Here is a 16,263-nt window from a genome sequence, read left to right as displayed (position 1 = left end):
TATTCTAAACAAAACAGCTCTAGCCCTCCCAAGCTTGCACGTGCATTACTGAATTACTTTCGCTCACCATGCCTAAACGACCTGCAACTAGCCCTAGGCAACAAGCAGCCAAGGCCTCCAGGAAGGGCCTTACCCTCGAGACTAAGCTGGATATAGTAAGGCGACATGATCGTGGTGAAAAACAAACTCTACAGCTCGCCTCCATGACCTGGCTCCATTATTTTATTCTCCACTTTCATGCCGTATGTATTTCTAGAATGTAGATGTACTGTATGTACAACAGTTGTAGAATATGGGTTGTGGAGTCATATGATACACAAACATTTATTCATAATGAGCAAAGAAGGGTGAATACTTGTGGATGGGGGAGGGGGGAATCGGAAGTCTGGAACCAAACCCCATTGAATCCATGTTACAATGGGCTCGTACAACGAAAATTCACGTAACGAACGATTTTCCAGGAACCTAACCTATTCATTTAGTGGGGGAGTACTGTACGTCAAGGGATTAAGATTTATCGGTTTTACACATATGTATGAATATTTCTTGATTTATACTTTTATTCAAATACAGTAGAACCTCTCTCATTCACACTATATGGGGGGAAGGGTTGTCCGAATTAGCAGATTGTCTGGACCATCAGGGTAATCTCCAGTTCATACCAAAAACTATCTGCAAATGGTATGTTTGTTAATTATTAACATATGTGGCATATGTCAACCCTATGTAACTGCAAAAGATGACAGGATACTAAAATAACCAAACTAATCATGTACGATAGTTTTGTATTGCATAATTTACAGGTAAGGCCATGACAAGAAACTAGCCTACATTTTAAATTGTAGTAAGTGACTATGGCCCGTGTAGGCAAAAAAATAAATAAATTAATTAACTGTAATATTTGGAATAAAAATAAAACTTATGTAGGCAAAAATACATTGTCATCTTTGGCATACTGATAATGCCCATATGGGCAAGAAGCTAATGTTTGATGTACAAGTAAAGCACATTTAAGTACAGTACAAAAAATAACCTACAGTAATCATTAAACACTGCAGAATATTCTGACCCATTTTTGTGTAGGCAAACTCCTCCTTTTAACACCTTTATTCATTGCAGAAGCAACACTTGCATTAAGGGGCATGGTAAGGAGGATTAACTTTTGAAATACAGCATAAAAATATAAATGGTTGGTGAACTAGTTGATGGAACAAATGCTAGCGTGTGTTTAAACAGGCGCCCATGTTGCGACCTAGCGTGATCCGAGACCAAATGAATGACGATCGCTTTCCGCACCGATACTGAAAATGACTTTAGAATTATTTTCAACATATTTTTGGAGCTTATTATTTTTAAATTTTGTCCGAATTAACAGAAGTCCGAATCAAGGAGGAAGAAGAGGAAAATGAATAAGGAATGGACCAACACAGTGTGAGCCAACCACTCATCAGCTGACCGAGATACAAACACGCAATCACCGAATGTGATCTCAATCTTGGACCGAATCGGCAATTTTAATTGGAAAATACTTTAATCTTTATCACCACATAGGTTTGCACACCTAATTATCTGAAATCCGGTCAAAAATTTGTGCTCAATTTAATTATTAACAGAAAATCAGGATTCAGAGTGAAAATTTCTTAAAGTTAGCAAAAGTGTCTTGTCTCTAGCCTAACAACTCACCTCAACAGACATTTGTTTTGTATAAGTATCAATTTACAATGCAGACACAGAGATAGCCAGATTATCCGGGCTATATGGTGTAAAGGGGTGCCAAATTAGTCTGAAATCACAATTAATCCGGCGGAAACAAAACACAAGTACTGGTACTGTATTGTTAGGCTGAGTTATTTACCAATAAATGTACACCTTAAGTATATTCAGTTTGGTAAATTACTTTTTCTTGTTGAAAAATTTCCTTCCTGTTATTATCGTCACGCTCTTTAAGCTGCACCTACGATTGTTTCCAGCACAGTGAGTGAAACTCATCGTACTCAAATGTGGACTTCGTTTCCCAACTTCCTAACTGGAGATTAGGTTAGGTTATATTATGTGCAGTTAAGCTAGGTTAGGCCAGGTTTAGTTAAACACTTAGATTAGAACAGTGACTTCTGCCATTATGTTAACAAATCAAAGAGTCGTCACACCAGAACCACTAAAAACAGCGGGGAAACAGATTTAACAAGAAATGTTTATTTACCAATAAACATAATATAATATAATAATCAGAAAAATATAACAGACTATCAGGATTAACTGATTTGGTAAGGTGTTTTTAATGCTTACAGCAAAGCGTATGTTTACCCCCCTCAATGTTCGTGAGTTCAGAAATTTGTATGCTCCCGTGGCAGACCTTGGAACCACTTTTTCAAAATTATAAAATCAGAGTCTTTTTCTTACAGCTGTGAAAAGACTCGTCTGGTACACCTTGCTTTTTCCCCTCCCCCCTAAACCCATCTTGTGATTTGCTATGATTCGTGAAAGAATTAATCAAATCAGGGGGCATGTTACATTAGCATTTGAACATAAAATTAGGGTGCATGTTACATTAGCATTTAAACATATCGGTGAAAATATCTGGGATGAAGGGACCGCCTGGCTGTGTGGGATGGTAGAGTAGGGCCGTGTAAACATACAAGTGACCTTCATTCCCTTCCCATAACTGTTTGCAGTTTTTATAGCTCTCCCTAACTCAACGTCACTGACACCGGTACAGTAAAGCATTGTTCAAGGCTGGCAGCCATGAAGAGGTTAATGAAATACATTATTGTTTGTAACAATACTCTCTCTTTCACACATACTCTTAAGACCGAACAAAAGAATGAGCAATAAATGTACACTTAACTGTAAGGAGCAGAAATAACTGTATGCTCTGTTGGTCTGAAATGTGCTGGGAAACGACACTGAACGAAGAATGTGGAACTGAATGCCACCTTACGAGAACACATGAGATGAAAGTATTTTTTTCTTATTAGTAAGAATTTCTGTTCCAATTCGTCCCCTATAGTTGTGAAACTCATAAATTTTCGTCTAAACATGCAGCCTAATAACCTTACCAATTCAATTCATATTCCTCTAGTTTGTTTTCTGTATTTTTCTGCCTGTTTTGAGGGTGGAAAATTACCTTTCGCTGAAAGATTTCCTCTCTTATTATCATAATGTTCCTTAAGCCTTACCTACGATTGTTTCTGGTATAATGGAGGAAACTTACTCATAATCAGGGTACAAGTAACATTAGCATTTAAACATATCGGTGAAAACATCTGTGATGAAGTGGCAAGCCGCCTGACTGTTTGGGATAGTAGAGTAGGGTCGTGTAAACATACCAGTGACCTTCGTTTCCTTCCCATAATTGTTTGCAGTTTTTTATAGCTCTCCTTAACGTCCCCGACACCAGTACAGTAAAGCATTGTTCAAGGCTGGCTGTTATGATGGGGTTAATGGAAAGCATTATTGTTTGTATTAATACTCTCACGCATACAGTACACTTAACGAACAAAAGAATGAACAGTAAATGTATGACAAAGAAATAACTCTATGCTCTGTCGGTCCGAAATGTGTTGGGACGTGCGATATCTAACGAGGAATGCAGAACTGAATGCTAACTTATGAGAACACCTGAGATGATTTTTTTTTTTTTTTTTTTCTGATTAGCAGACATTTTTGTTCCATTTCGTTCCCTAAAATCGGGAAACCCATTAATTTTCGTCTAAGCATACAGCCTAAAGACTTTACTTCATATTCCTCCAGTTTGTTTTCTGTATTTTTCTATTTTGAAGGAGGTAAATTACCTTCTCTTGCTGAAAGATTTCCTCCTTTATTATCACGTTCTTTAAGCCGTACCTACAATTGTTTCCGGTGTAATGGGAGAAACTCAGCGTACACAAAAGTGGATTTAGTTTCCCAACTCCCCAACTGGTGCCCAGGTTAGGTTAGGTTAGGTTAAATTATTAGGTAGTTAAGCAAGGTTAGGCTGGGTCAGGTGAATCAGTTGCCTCACCAAACTCCACCCTACCACCCTTGTGATTGAGTTGTGAGCGGGAAGTGTGGGTGGGGGCAGGGGGGGCAGACTCTCTCTGGTTTACCCATGCCTCGCTCACTAACAACTGGATGCTTCCTGTTTAAACCGGAGCAATTGTATGGATAATTCTATGTATTACTGTACTGTAGCATTAAACCATTTGGTCACGGCCCGGATATACCGAAAGCTGGATAATCGGGCTTTCACTGTACATTGTTTTGTACTTTATATCTGCCATAACTGACTGAAGATTGGACTCAAGAAAGATGATAACAGAAAGTAGGGTGCGAGAGATGTCAGAGGCTGAGCCAAGTTCCCATCTGGCAAGAAAGAACTAATATGAAAAAAAGTGTGGGAAACATCTGAGAAACCATGTGGCTGTGCTTTGATCTACAGAGCATGTTGTACCGCAGGCAATGACTATCTGGGGAAACAACCTTTATTTTCTTTAATACATTTGCTGGTGACCACTGGAAGTATTTGAATACAAGCATAAATCAAGAAATATTCGTACGTATGTGTAAAACCGATAAATCTTCATCCTTTGATATATATAGCTAACACCACAAAACATTCGAACAGCATCACAAAAGTACTCTGTGACCTCATCATTTGGCTCAGGACTCACCTTAACTGAATGAGAAAAATTTGTGCATATTATTATTATGTAAAAACATCCATATGGGAGCATTATGCATTGCCCACAAAATATGATCGAAATTTTAAAATTCTGGTGGTATGCAGTATCTGTACCTTGTTTGGGACTTAATGCAGCATCGCCTATTGTCTCCTCTGGCCTTGCTGCATCCCCAGACCATCTCAATCTACCCTTTCTCATCACAGGATCGAGACACTTCAGTCCCATCCATCCTCTCAATGCGGCATCTCCTATTGTCATCCTCTGGCCTTGCTGCATCCCCAGACCATCTCAATCTACCCTTTCTCATCACAGGATCGAGACACTTCAGTCCCATCCATCCTCTCCCCCCATCACAAACCTAGGCCCCCCCCCCCCATCATTATTAGGCACAGGACTCACTTTTAATGAATGAGAAAAATTTGTACATATTATTATTCTGTAAAAACACCTGTATGTGAGCGTTACGTACTCCCTGCAAAATAAAACAAAAAATTAGAAATTCTGGTGGAGGGTACTATCTTTGACTAACTGCAAATGCTTCTATTGGGTGCAGAAAGGGTGCAGAGTGAACACTGGGGGTAGGGTTGCGAGAGAGAGACTGAAAAAGGCCAGGGACGAGGTCATAGCGTGTGACCTCTGGGATAAAGGACTGAATATGGAGGTTGCCAGAGATCGAGTAGCATGGAGAGCCGCCATTAGGTGACCAAGGCTGATGCATGCAAGCATGTTGGAGCCTTTATAAACAAAAACAAAACTAATGAACCAAACTCTCACCTACAGGTTAATGTGGGAACAAAATCATTTTCGCACAGCCCTCTTGCAGCTGCCTCTCAGACCTCTGCTTTGCATAAGGCTCTCATAGCACCACCCACTTTCTTTCCTTGCACCACTCAACTTTCCACTTCCTTTGTGCATTTCTCTTCTATCACTACATCCAGGTACTTAAGCTCACACTAATTCAACTCTCTCTATTCATCATAAGATCACACTGGGATTCACCATCTCTCTCAACAACACACTACATATTTACATTTACTTTCAGGGCACTATGCTCACAGACATCAACAAAATTCTGCACACGTCTGCAAAGCTCTTGTGCACTATTAGCAATTCTGCATACACCAGACTTCAGTAAGAATAAGGAAGGTGCACACGAAGAACACCGGGTGAGACTGCTGACATCATGAAAAATATTGCACAATGGACCCTGGGACAGTGGGTATCGGATTTAATGGACGCCATGAAACCCACCAAACTTTTGTCGGGTATAACAGATAATGTCCGTTAAATGGGGCACGATAGATGTGTTTCCTACCCTTTCTATTCCAACCTGGCATAATATTGCCCTCTCCCCCCCATGTGACTGTAAGTTGTACTAACAGACTACAGTAATACTAACAGTACTTGTCATGAAGAAATGTTATGACAAGGATGTGAAACAAGCTGCAAATGGGCAAAATTATAGGCTACACTAGAAAGCACTCAAAGAGGGCACACCTCTGCCATTGCCATTAAAAAGGATCCAGATCCTGACCCGTGGATATAGGATCCGGGTCAGGATCCGCCCCAAAATTTCATTAATCCCTTCTTGGTCCATGGCCCATCTTTCCACAAAATTTAATTGAAATTCATCGAGAACGTTTGGAGATATTATGCGGGATACTCTGGATCCAAGTCCGCCCCAAAATTTAATAATTTCTTCCTTGGCCCATGGCCCACCCTTTCACAAAATTTCATCAAAATCTGTTCATAATTTTTTTTGGTAATCCCAGATCTGGATCTGCGGATATAGGATCCGGATCTGTTCTCTATTGGTCCATGGCCCACCTTTCCTCAAAACTTCATTGAGATTGAGGCGTTTAGTCAATTAATGACAAACGTGCCAAATATCTAAAATTGAGATTTAGGTCTCAACACACTCGTCCACCATTTTTCTATCCAGTGGAAACATTTTCATGACATGTTCATCTTTACAACATGGTCGAAAGTCCCATATAACAAGGCAGATTCTTGTCCCAACACACTGCAGGTTGGTACATGTGGCCTGTCTCTCTCCTGAGGAAAGTTGTGGTAGAAGAAAGACGAACATGCCAGCAAGTACTCCTTCAGGCTGCCTATGAGCGGCAGACCTCATGACGACGTCGCACTCACAGCCAATCTGTGACCGTGTTTCGTGGGTGTGTCGGCTGGTGGGTATGGCCAGATCCTGCCCTTCCTAGTTCTGTTTACATTGTAAGAAGTGCTTTGGGTTTATTACATTATTTTCATCTCAGATTTAGTGATTTACATCGCAACATGAGGGACTTAAATAGTGATGATGACCAGGAGGTCCCTGAGCATACATTGAAATGAAAACGTGATCCATCTTCTTGGAAACATACAACTGCCAAGCAAAAACAAAATGCTAGGGAAGCATACGTGAGTTACAGCACAAAAAAGGAAGTGCCAGCTAGGAATGTCGGTCCTCCTTGTAAGTGTGGCTGCCTCAACAACTTGGGTAATGATAAAGTGAGTGATCTATTTACAGCTTTTTGGACAATGAGTGATTATAACAGACACAACAGTTACACTCCTGGTCATGTGAAAAGTGTTGCTATGAAGCGGCCTTGTGTCAAGGGTCATAAATCACGCAAGTCACATATGATTAGTTATTGTGCTGAGCATGCCAATGTGGCTTGTGATGTTTGTCAATCACCATTCCTCAGCAGTCACTGTTTAGGTGAGCGCAGAGTTCGTTCTGTACTCGACAAAGTGACTGTAACTGGATTAGAAAAACTGACAAGCGAAGCACTGGTCCTACTCTGAAACAAATTAGTGACCGACGGATGGCACTAGACCGATGATATACTGGACCAACGTTAATCCTTACACCCCCCCACAGCACTTAAATACATACAGCACTACTGTACATGGGTTGGTGATTGTCCTTATTTTCATTTTTGCAATTATTTTCAAATTATGTTTTTCTCATAGAGGTACTATGGTATGGGGTTAACCCGTACCATCCCAGCCATTTTTGCAGTTTCATACCCACCCAATCCCGGACCAAAAACGGAAAAAATTTTTATTGCATAAAACAATCCAAAAGGACATATAAATCAAGGAAAAGCAAAAAAAAAGTACTCCTTATAGGAGAAATAAGGGCAGGATGGCCGTCCGTCGTGTTTTTAGCCCAATCTCCCAAGCCGTGAGCGACATTTTCCCACCCAGCTGGCCGGGATGAGAGAGAACCGGGGAGGAGAATGGGGGATTCCCCGTTTTCAATATCCTTCTCCTCTGGCTCATAATCCTCCCCAGAAGTCATCTAGGTCTTCCTCTTCTGAAGAATCACTAAATGAAGGGACAGATGGGTCCTTGTGACAATTTCAACAGCCTCCTCCAGCCCAATGAGGCGGAAAAACAGCGTGATTTTCACGACATTCTGACACTATGACGGACAGTGGCAAACTGATGTTACCCAGCCATACAGAACCAAACTCAGTACTACAACTGCTTGGACATTAAGCTACTCCTCAGCAAAAAATTAGCTAGATTGAAACAGTTTGAGATGTGCTACAGTGCTTGAATTTTGCTGTTGGCACCATCAAGTTGCTGGGATTAATTGAAACGTTTTGTACTGTCGGCACCATGCCAACAGTGGGATTGTATGGGTTAATAACTGAACAGCATTATAACCTGATAAACTCTATCATATATTTTGTATTTTACTCTTATGTGTCTTAAAGTATTTTGCCAGCTCTATTTTTTGAGATGCTGTTTATTAAAATAGGGCTACTGGATAATGAGTTACAGTGAAACAAATTTTTAACACCGTTTCTCTCAAAACACTGATTTGGCATGCTCGTCGTTATTTGACTAAACGTCTCAATTCATTAACAACTTCTGGAGATGTTGTGCGGGATACTCCGGATTCGGATCTGGCTCTGGCCCAAAATTTAATCATTTCTTCCTTGGGCCATGGCCCACCCATCCACAAAATTTCATCAAAATCTGTTAATAACTTTTTGAGTAATCTTGATAAGTCAGAAAGACAGACAAACAAACCAACACGGGGTAAAATAAAACCACCTTGGCAGAGGTAATTATTGTAACATGGGTACTGTTTACATTTTTAGAGCTAGCATATGCTATTGTACTCATTTATTTTCAAACATATTCTTGAAATCCACCTTGGGGTGTGGTGGGAGGGGACCCTCCGATATAATGGACTAATGGAATGCCGGCTTTAACGGACCTGGTTTCCCCCGACAAGTCAGTAACAGCGAGGGCCTACTGTTAAGAGTTACTGGATAAAAGAAGTGAATCTCACCCCCCCCCCATGCAATTAACTGCATATACCTGTGTTCACAGTTTCTTCCTGGCTTTACTGCCTTTGCCCATCAAAATACAGTACACCCTCAATATACCAAACCTTCTTTTACTGAATTTCGGTTTTCACGATCATCTTGAGCTGGCCAAACAACATGTTCATTAAACAAATTTTGTCTGGTAAAAGAATGATGCACGGGAAACACCGACCAGCGTGGTGACGAACATACACAGATTTATCCAAAGTCTTTATCTGTTGTGTAATTACTTCCCAAAAGGTAAGAATAAATACTGTACTTACATTAGTAAATAGCGCATTAATTGAGAGAAAGAGCCGTTTAGACCTTGCTGTATGTTACTGTGTATGAGTGTATGGCTGAACGACACCCTATATTTAACCCGCCCTGTCCCATCGACATATGGGTACGTTGCAACATTTTGCATTTGCCAGTCTCAACGACGTACTGGTACGTCGTGCAAGTGCAAGGTCCCTAATTTGCACAATTTTCAATTTTCATGCATGATTTTTTGTACGTATACACGGGACACCTTCCTCTATTCCTCTACAAGATGCCAAGCAGGGACAATGCCTTACACCGCATAACCTCCCCCCTCCACCCCTCACGCCATTGTCTCGGCAATTCACCCGTTACCAGTGACCTGGTCAGTAAAGACATTCAGGGCCAGAGTGATTCCCCAATCGATGACAATGTGGAGGACAAAGTTTACATAGCATCAGAGGAAGAAACAGTCAGAAATAATGATCAGGTAATGTGGCAAAAAGGAGGTCAGGTATGGTGATGAGTTAGTGAGTGAAACAATGCTTATAATGCCTATATTACTGTTTGAAAACCAATATACTCACGTACTACATATATATTCGTACCAAGTAAATACTGTAAATAAATGCCGTTTATAAGTGGTGTGAAATAGTTACCCTCCCATAGAACTCGTTTTCTTTGGTGCCAGCCTGTTAGAAAACCCAGTCAGGTAAGGAGGTGCTGGTACCTGGATCGTGTATTTTAAACCTCAGGTGAGCGATTTTTCTATGATTTTCGATGTTTCTCACCAAAAGTGGAGGTTTTAGCCAAAAAAAAAAATTTCGAAAATACCTCGGGATTGGAGGGTGTCAGAGGTGCGAAACAGCTCGGGACGTGACTGGTTAACAATCTTTGTAAAAGCCATGATACGTAAAAAACTAACGAACAGCATGGTGTTCAGCTTCCACGGCAAGGGTCTGGTACCAATTAGTTGGTTATATCAAGAATGTACTGTACCATGTATTTAGTCTGCACTGTGCTCATTGTTTTACTAGGTTCTTCGTGGAATCACAGTAGGCACACATATATCCATGTAGATTTAATCTACATAAAAAATATTTTTGATGCAGTTCATACATCTTGGATGTTTCCCCTTTATGGGACAGTTCTCTGATGCATGCAGAGATCAGGGTGGGCCTTCATGTTGTGTATGATGGGGTGCATTAGCCCTCTTGCTCTCATACAATTTTTAGAGGCCCTGGTGGTCTTGCGAGTAGCTAGCACTCCAACCAGACATCATCCAAAAGTCTAATTCCAAGAAGTGGTTCAAGTTTACTGCTTACGTAATGCCATTAAAAGGTGGGAGTCTGCTCAATTCTGCCTCAGTCTAGATTCTGCATACCCCTTCCAGGGTCCCTATACTCTTGATGGGGCAATATCTGACTGGATTATGGAAGGGACTCATAACCATAATAATAAAATGTTTTGTTCCAATCCTGACTTGACTGGTTGAACATTGTAACAGCCAGAGTATTAGGACTACATGATAAAAGGAAAAAATATTACCAACAACAATTGTACTACTGGTATACCCCTGCTTGTTCAATTAGTGACCTTGAAATATACTGCTCCAAGTTATCAAGACACACACACACACACACATACAGACTCATACACACAAATATTTTATGAATATAACTATTACACAAAATACAAGGATTTGTGACCCACAGTAAACAATTATTGCACAAAGACACTACACTATATTAGACTTGCAGCTATCCTTATGCTCATCAAATCTACTCCACTGCATCACAAAGCTCAATATAATACCGTAAAACTATTAAAACTTTAACAACTAGAGTAATGGCCTTGCCATAAGCAAAAGTCTGATCCACACAAGAGGTAACCTGATGCTTATTCATTATAAAAAGCTACCATCTAGGAATGAAAGCTGGTCATCTACCCTTACATGTACATAATAAAAAGCTACCATCTAGGAATGAAAGCTGGTCATCTACCCTTACATGTACATAATAAAAAGCTACCATCTAGGAATGAAAGCTGGTCATCTACCCTTAAATGTACTGACTATGGTATCCTAATCTCAGGCCCCAACATGTCAAATGAGTAATACGGGATTGGCTATAACAGGGTAAGATGAGACCAGCTACTGATGTACTGATTTACTTAATAATGTCAAAAATGGACATGGTCACACCAAACTTTTCCTGGATGTACTGGACCTGTACTGTGATACAACCACCTCAATATAACAGAATCTTCCCCAAAACATTCCAATTGAGGTTTTACTCTTATGAATACTGGAGGGTTGGAATATGGGGACATATATTATAAAATTTTAATTAGCTTTCACAGCCTAACAAGTCTGATTTATAAAAATGTAAAACATACTCACTCTGCTTAAAGGCGTGGTAGACATTAAGGAGAGTGAGGTGGTCGCCATCTATGTGCGCAAACCTCATCTTCGCCTCATCTGCTGCCTTCTTGGCCTCATTGGGACGGACAAAGCACTGCGGTACTGTAGCGAGAATTGGGAAACCGACCCGGCCCCACCACAGCCGCGCAAGGACGGCAGGAGGAGGGAGGGTACGGCCCGAACATTAAGCCTCACCCTCCTCGCAACAGGTGGGAGGGCAGCGAGGGCCCCCCTGGCTTGCTCAACACTTTACTTCAGCCACCTATGGGAAGCTACACTACATTAGAACCTGGGCCTCCAACCCTCTTCCCCAAAGGCAGGCCCTACTTGGGCACCTGCCAAGACTTTAACAGTCATGATTTAGACTCTGATGAGTGCGAAGTTTTTCTAAGTTACTGTGAAAGAGCAAATAGCTCTATTTGGCTGCATTAAAGGTATTCTCTCTCTCTCTTGATGCTATAACAAAGGAACACCACCATGGCCCGCAGCAAGAAGTGACTGTCGAGGTGGAGTGCTGGAGGGCCAAGGTTCTGACACAGTGCGGCTCAGTTGTGATGACGACTGTGTGACAGGCGTCTTCACAGAACTCCGAATCCAACACTTACAGATCTCACCATATTCAACCTGTACTTCTTCAAGAATAATTACTACTTTTAAACAAGAAAGAAAAAAATCTTCTGGTCGCTGAGGCATCAGTTACTATGAAATAATTAATATTTCATGAATTTGTTATTAACAATGAAATCAGAGTACTATATGAGACTGGTATGCTAGCACATATTACCTTCAGCAACTAACCTGAAAGCATGGCGGTAATGGAGAGAATCTCGTTGGAACAGTTGAAATCACAGGATGCAATCACCATCTTAGCCAGCTGAGGGTCCAAAGGGAACTCAGCCATGATCGCACCAAGTTCAGTCAAGTTACCTGGCATTGCAAATACACTCTAACATCATACAATTTCATCATTGCCACTACATTATATAAAAAAAAATATATATGACCCATCTCAAGATGACAGTATTGTGACCCCAACTCTAAAGTATGGAAGTTAAGCTTGGACTTTGTTAGAAGGACACAAATCTGAGTAAAAGCGGTGGAAATGAGTTATCCAAGAGGAATCTGTGAAGTTACTTGGACGAACAGACCGACAGACAGACAAGTGAGGATATCAAATGATCTGGTTGTGTGGAGAGGATGAAGATTAAGCCTGACCAAGAGAGTGCATGTGAATGAGGTGGAGATGGAGGTGGAGAGAGAGAATAAGAATGAGGAGGAGGAATGGTGTGGGAATGTTTATGAGAGAGGGATATGAGACAGGATAGCCAGATGGCACGATACGGAGGCAATTCATTTGGAGCCGCCCCTTACGGGATTAACCCCTTCACCACAATGATGTACCCTGTGCGTAATTTCTAAGCAACAGAAGAACTTGGGGACATACCCAAAATGACATAAGCCCATACTTTACTATGGAGATAGCTGGGGGCTGTCTACAACTTCCTAGCTCCTCCCCTTACTTATTGTATACAGTAAACTCTCAGTTATCCGGCATAATTCAGCCAAGCCCTATGCCAGATAATGCATTATTATCCATCTTTACTATCAATCCTAAAAACTTTCCATCCATCCATCCATCATCCAATCCTATGTCGCCCCATGAGGAGCGTAGGAACCCGGGGCGAGGCAAGTTGGTCCTGACATTTAAGATGAGAATGACCAGCCTCACTCATTCCTGGGTGGTATGGAGCAATAAACCCCACCAACCCCTTGGATATAAATCTACACAGGTTCAATCCGACAGGAGCGCCTTAATTATCCACTAAACCCCCCAATTGGCGGAATTCCATCTGGGCCTGGAGCTTTGTTGGTAGGTAAATTGTCTAGGATGGATTTTATGTATTTTGTCTGTATTTTAAGTGGGGCAATTTCGGGAAAGTCAAGTTCTAGTACTGGGACATTCTGGCTGGTATCGTCTATGGTAGAATTTCTGGCAAATGTAATGGCAAAAATATCCGCATTCCCACGCGGGTCATTTGTAATATTGCCATCTGAAGATTTTAGTGGGGGAATGGAAGATGACTTGTTGAAGTTGTTATTGAAAGAATTAAGAGTTGACCAGAATATTCTATTGTCATTAGGGCTGTTAAGTAGTTTTGATGCTTGCTTTTGAAGAAAGTTTGATTTAGCTATATTAAAGCTTTTGCATGATTTCTACCAATTTTAAATTGAGAGTGATTCAGATGTTTTTTATTTTAAGTACATATCATATGCTAATGACTTTTGGGCTATCACTCTGGCACAGTTGCCATCAATCCATTTTGGAGAGTTTGATCCTTTAGTGAACTGTTGATATGATATGAATAAATCCATACCAGCTAGTAATAAGTTGCAAATGTGGGACTGGGTAGAACTGGGATCACTAGAGAAGAAAGACTGCCATGGAATGTCAGCAAGATAATTTCTAAATCCGTCCCAGTTTGCCCTGTCAAAGTGCCATCGGGTCACCCTGACAGGTTCAGAATGGGGAGGTGTGGGGGGTTAACTAATGAGGCTTTGATGAGATTGTGGTCAGAGGATCCAAGTGGTGACAGTACCTCTATCCTGTATTGATCTGGATTATTTGTCAAAAATAAATCCAAGAGATGGGCATTATGGTTAGGATTATCAGGTATTCTGGTTGGTTGCTTTACCACCTGGGTGCAATTAAATGATTCTGCAAACAGCTCGCACTCTAGACCAGAGTCGTCAGTCCTGGCAGAATGCAAAAACCATTCAACATTATGTACGTTAAAATCACTCAAAATGGTAATTTCGGTGCTAAGGGCAAGGTTAAGGTTACTTAACTGTGTGGATATGGAATCAAATACACTGGGTTCTGAAGAAGCACTGGGGGAGCGATAAACTACACAAATATATTTGGTAACATTTTGACAATTTAGTTTATACAATGAGTAATCAAAACTGAATGAAGTAAAGTTTAAAATAGTTTCAACTGCATATTGGGATTTGATATAACAACAGGTGCTGCCCTTGTTACGGAAGTCTGTAAGGAGATGGTAACCGGGAAAACAAAATTATCATAGCATTAGTCAATTTAGTGTTGCAGAGATGGTATATGGAAAAATTATTATTGAGAAAGTATGAGAGATATCAAAAGGCCTAGTGAGTGATGAACAGGGTGGCTTTAGGAGTGGCAGAGGATGTAGGGATCATATATTTGCAGTGAGACAGATAACGGAGAAGGCTTGTGAGAAGGACAATAAGGCGTTTACAGACATTTAAGGATCTGGAAAAAGTGTGTATGTGCCAACGCAAGATCGTGCTAGCAGAGTGAGAGAAGAGTTCTGGACAAATGTGGAAGTGTGCATGGAAAAGTTTGGAACAAATGAGAGAGTGTTTTTGATCGGTGATATGAATGGTAAAATACGGAATGTGAAGGTGGATGGAACAGCTGGTGAGTGGGGTGTGCCTGCTGAGATAGATGAGAATGGCAGTGCGTTAGTGGACATTTGGGCTGGGAGGGGGTTGGTGATAGTCCATACCCTCTTCAGGCATAAAATGATCCACAGGTATACATGGCGAGTGATGAGAAGGGTGGGTGGTGAACTGAATGAAAGGAGGGCAATGATTGATTATGTGTGTGTGGATGAAAGGATGCGAAGATGTGCAATGGATGCAAGAGCTTATAGAGGTCGGAGGAGTGGACTTTCTGACCACTACTTGGTGGTGGTCAGAATTAGGATCCAAGTAAGATGGAGAAATAGGAGAAGGGAAAGACAAGAGGAAGGAGTAGTTGCAAGGAGAGTGGAAAGGTTACAAGAGGATGAGAAAAAGGCAGAGTATATGAGAGAAGTGGAGGAACGATTGGGCAAATATGAATTGGAGCAGATGGGGGACGTGGAAGGTGTGTGCAGGATATTTACAAAAGAAATATGTGCAGCATGTGATGTGGTGTGTGGAAGGAAGAGAAGACAGAGGGGGGTGCAAGGAACAGCGTGGTGGAATGAAGAGGTGAGACAGGCTGTGGTGGAATGAAGAGGTGAGACAGGCTGTGGCACAAAAGAAGGAAGCATACAATGAATGGTTGATAAATAAGGGCGTGGAAGAAGTTGAGAGGCGGAAGAGAGAGTTATATGTAGAAAGAAAGAGAGAAGTGAAAAGATTAGTAAGAGAGAGTAAGAAGAGAGTGGATGAGGAATTTGGAAGGAATTTGAGTGTAAAGTGGAGGGACTGTAAGAAAATGTTCTGGAAAGAGGTGAAGAGAGTAAGACAGGGTGGAAGTGAGGTTAGCAGAGGAGTGAAAGATAAAAATGGTAGATTACTAGTGGAGAAGGGTGAAAAAGTGAGCAGATGGAGAGAACACTTTAACCCCTTAACCGCGGGGCACTTTCGTGACGCTCGGGCGCAATGGATCATACCGCGGGGCGTCACTTTTGTGATTCTGTGTTATTTTGAATTATCCCGGGCTTTCAAGTGGTGGCTTGTATCATCTGTCAGTACTGCCAATGTCCAACACTAGTCAGCACTCCAAACCTCATCTGTACTCCCATCCATTGTTGACATTTTAGTGATTTTCCCCCCTTCCTGACTC

The 16,263-nt window shown here is 41.2% G+C and overlaps 1 protein-coding gene across 1 annotated transcript in view; it reads right to left on the bottom strand.

The window, feature by feature from the left end:
* The window catches only part of Dhx15 (DEAH-box helicase 15), a 169,889-nt gene that overhangs the window by 33,158 nt on the left and 120,468 nt on the right, over window positions 1–16,263 (bottom strand). The window contains exons 9-10 of the mRNA XM_080273384.1: window positions 12,468–12,596; window positions 11,649–11,771 (exon numbers count right to left, since the gene is read on the bottom strand). Of these exons, the coding sequence (XP_080129510.1) occupies window positions 11,649–11,771; window positions 12,468–12,596 (252 nt within the window). The remainder of the gene's footprint in view (window positions 1–11,648; window positions 11,772–12,467; window positions 12,597–16,263) is intronic.

The sequence above is a fragment of the Coenobita brevimanus genome, chromosome 54 (genome assembly GCF_032717465.1).
Source record: "Coenobita brevimanus isolate Jiangsu-jjx chromosome 54, ASM3271746v2, whole genome shotgun sequence".
NCBI lineage: Eukaryota > Metazoa > Arthropoda > Malacostraca > Decapoda > Coenobitidae > Coenobita > Coenobita brevimanus.
Note: the sequence above shows the minus strand (reverse complement) of the source record. Positions and strands in the feature narration are given on the sequence as shown.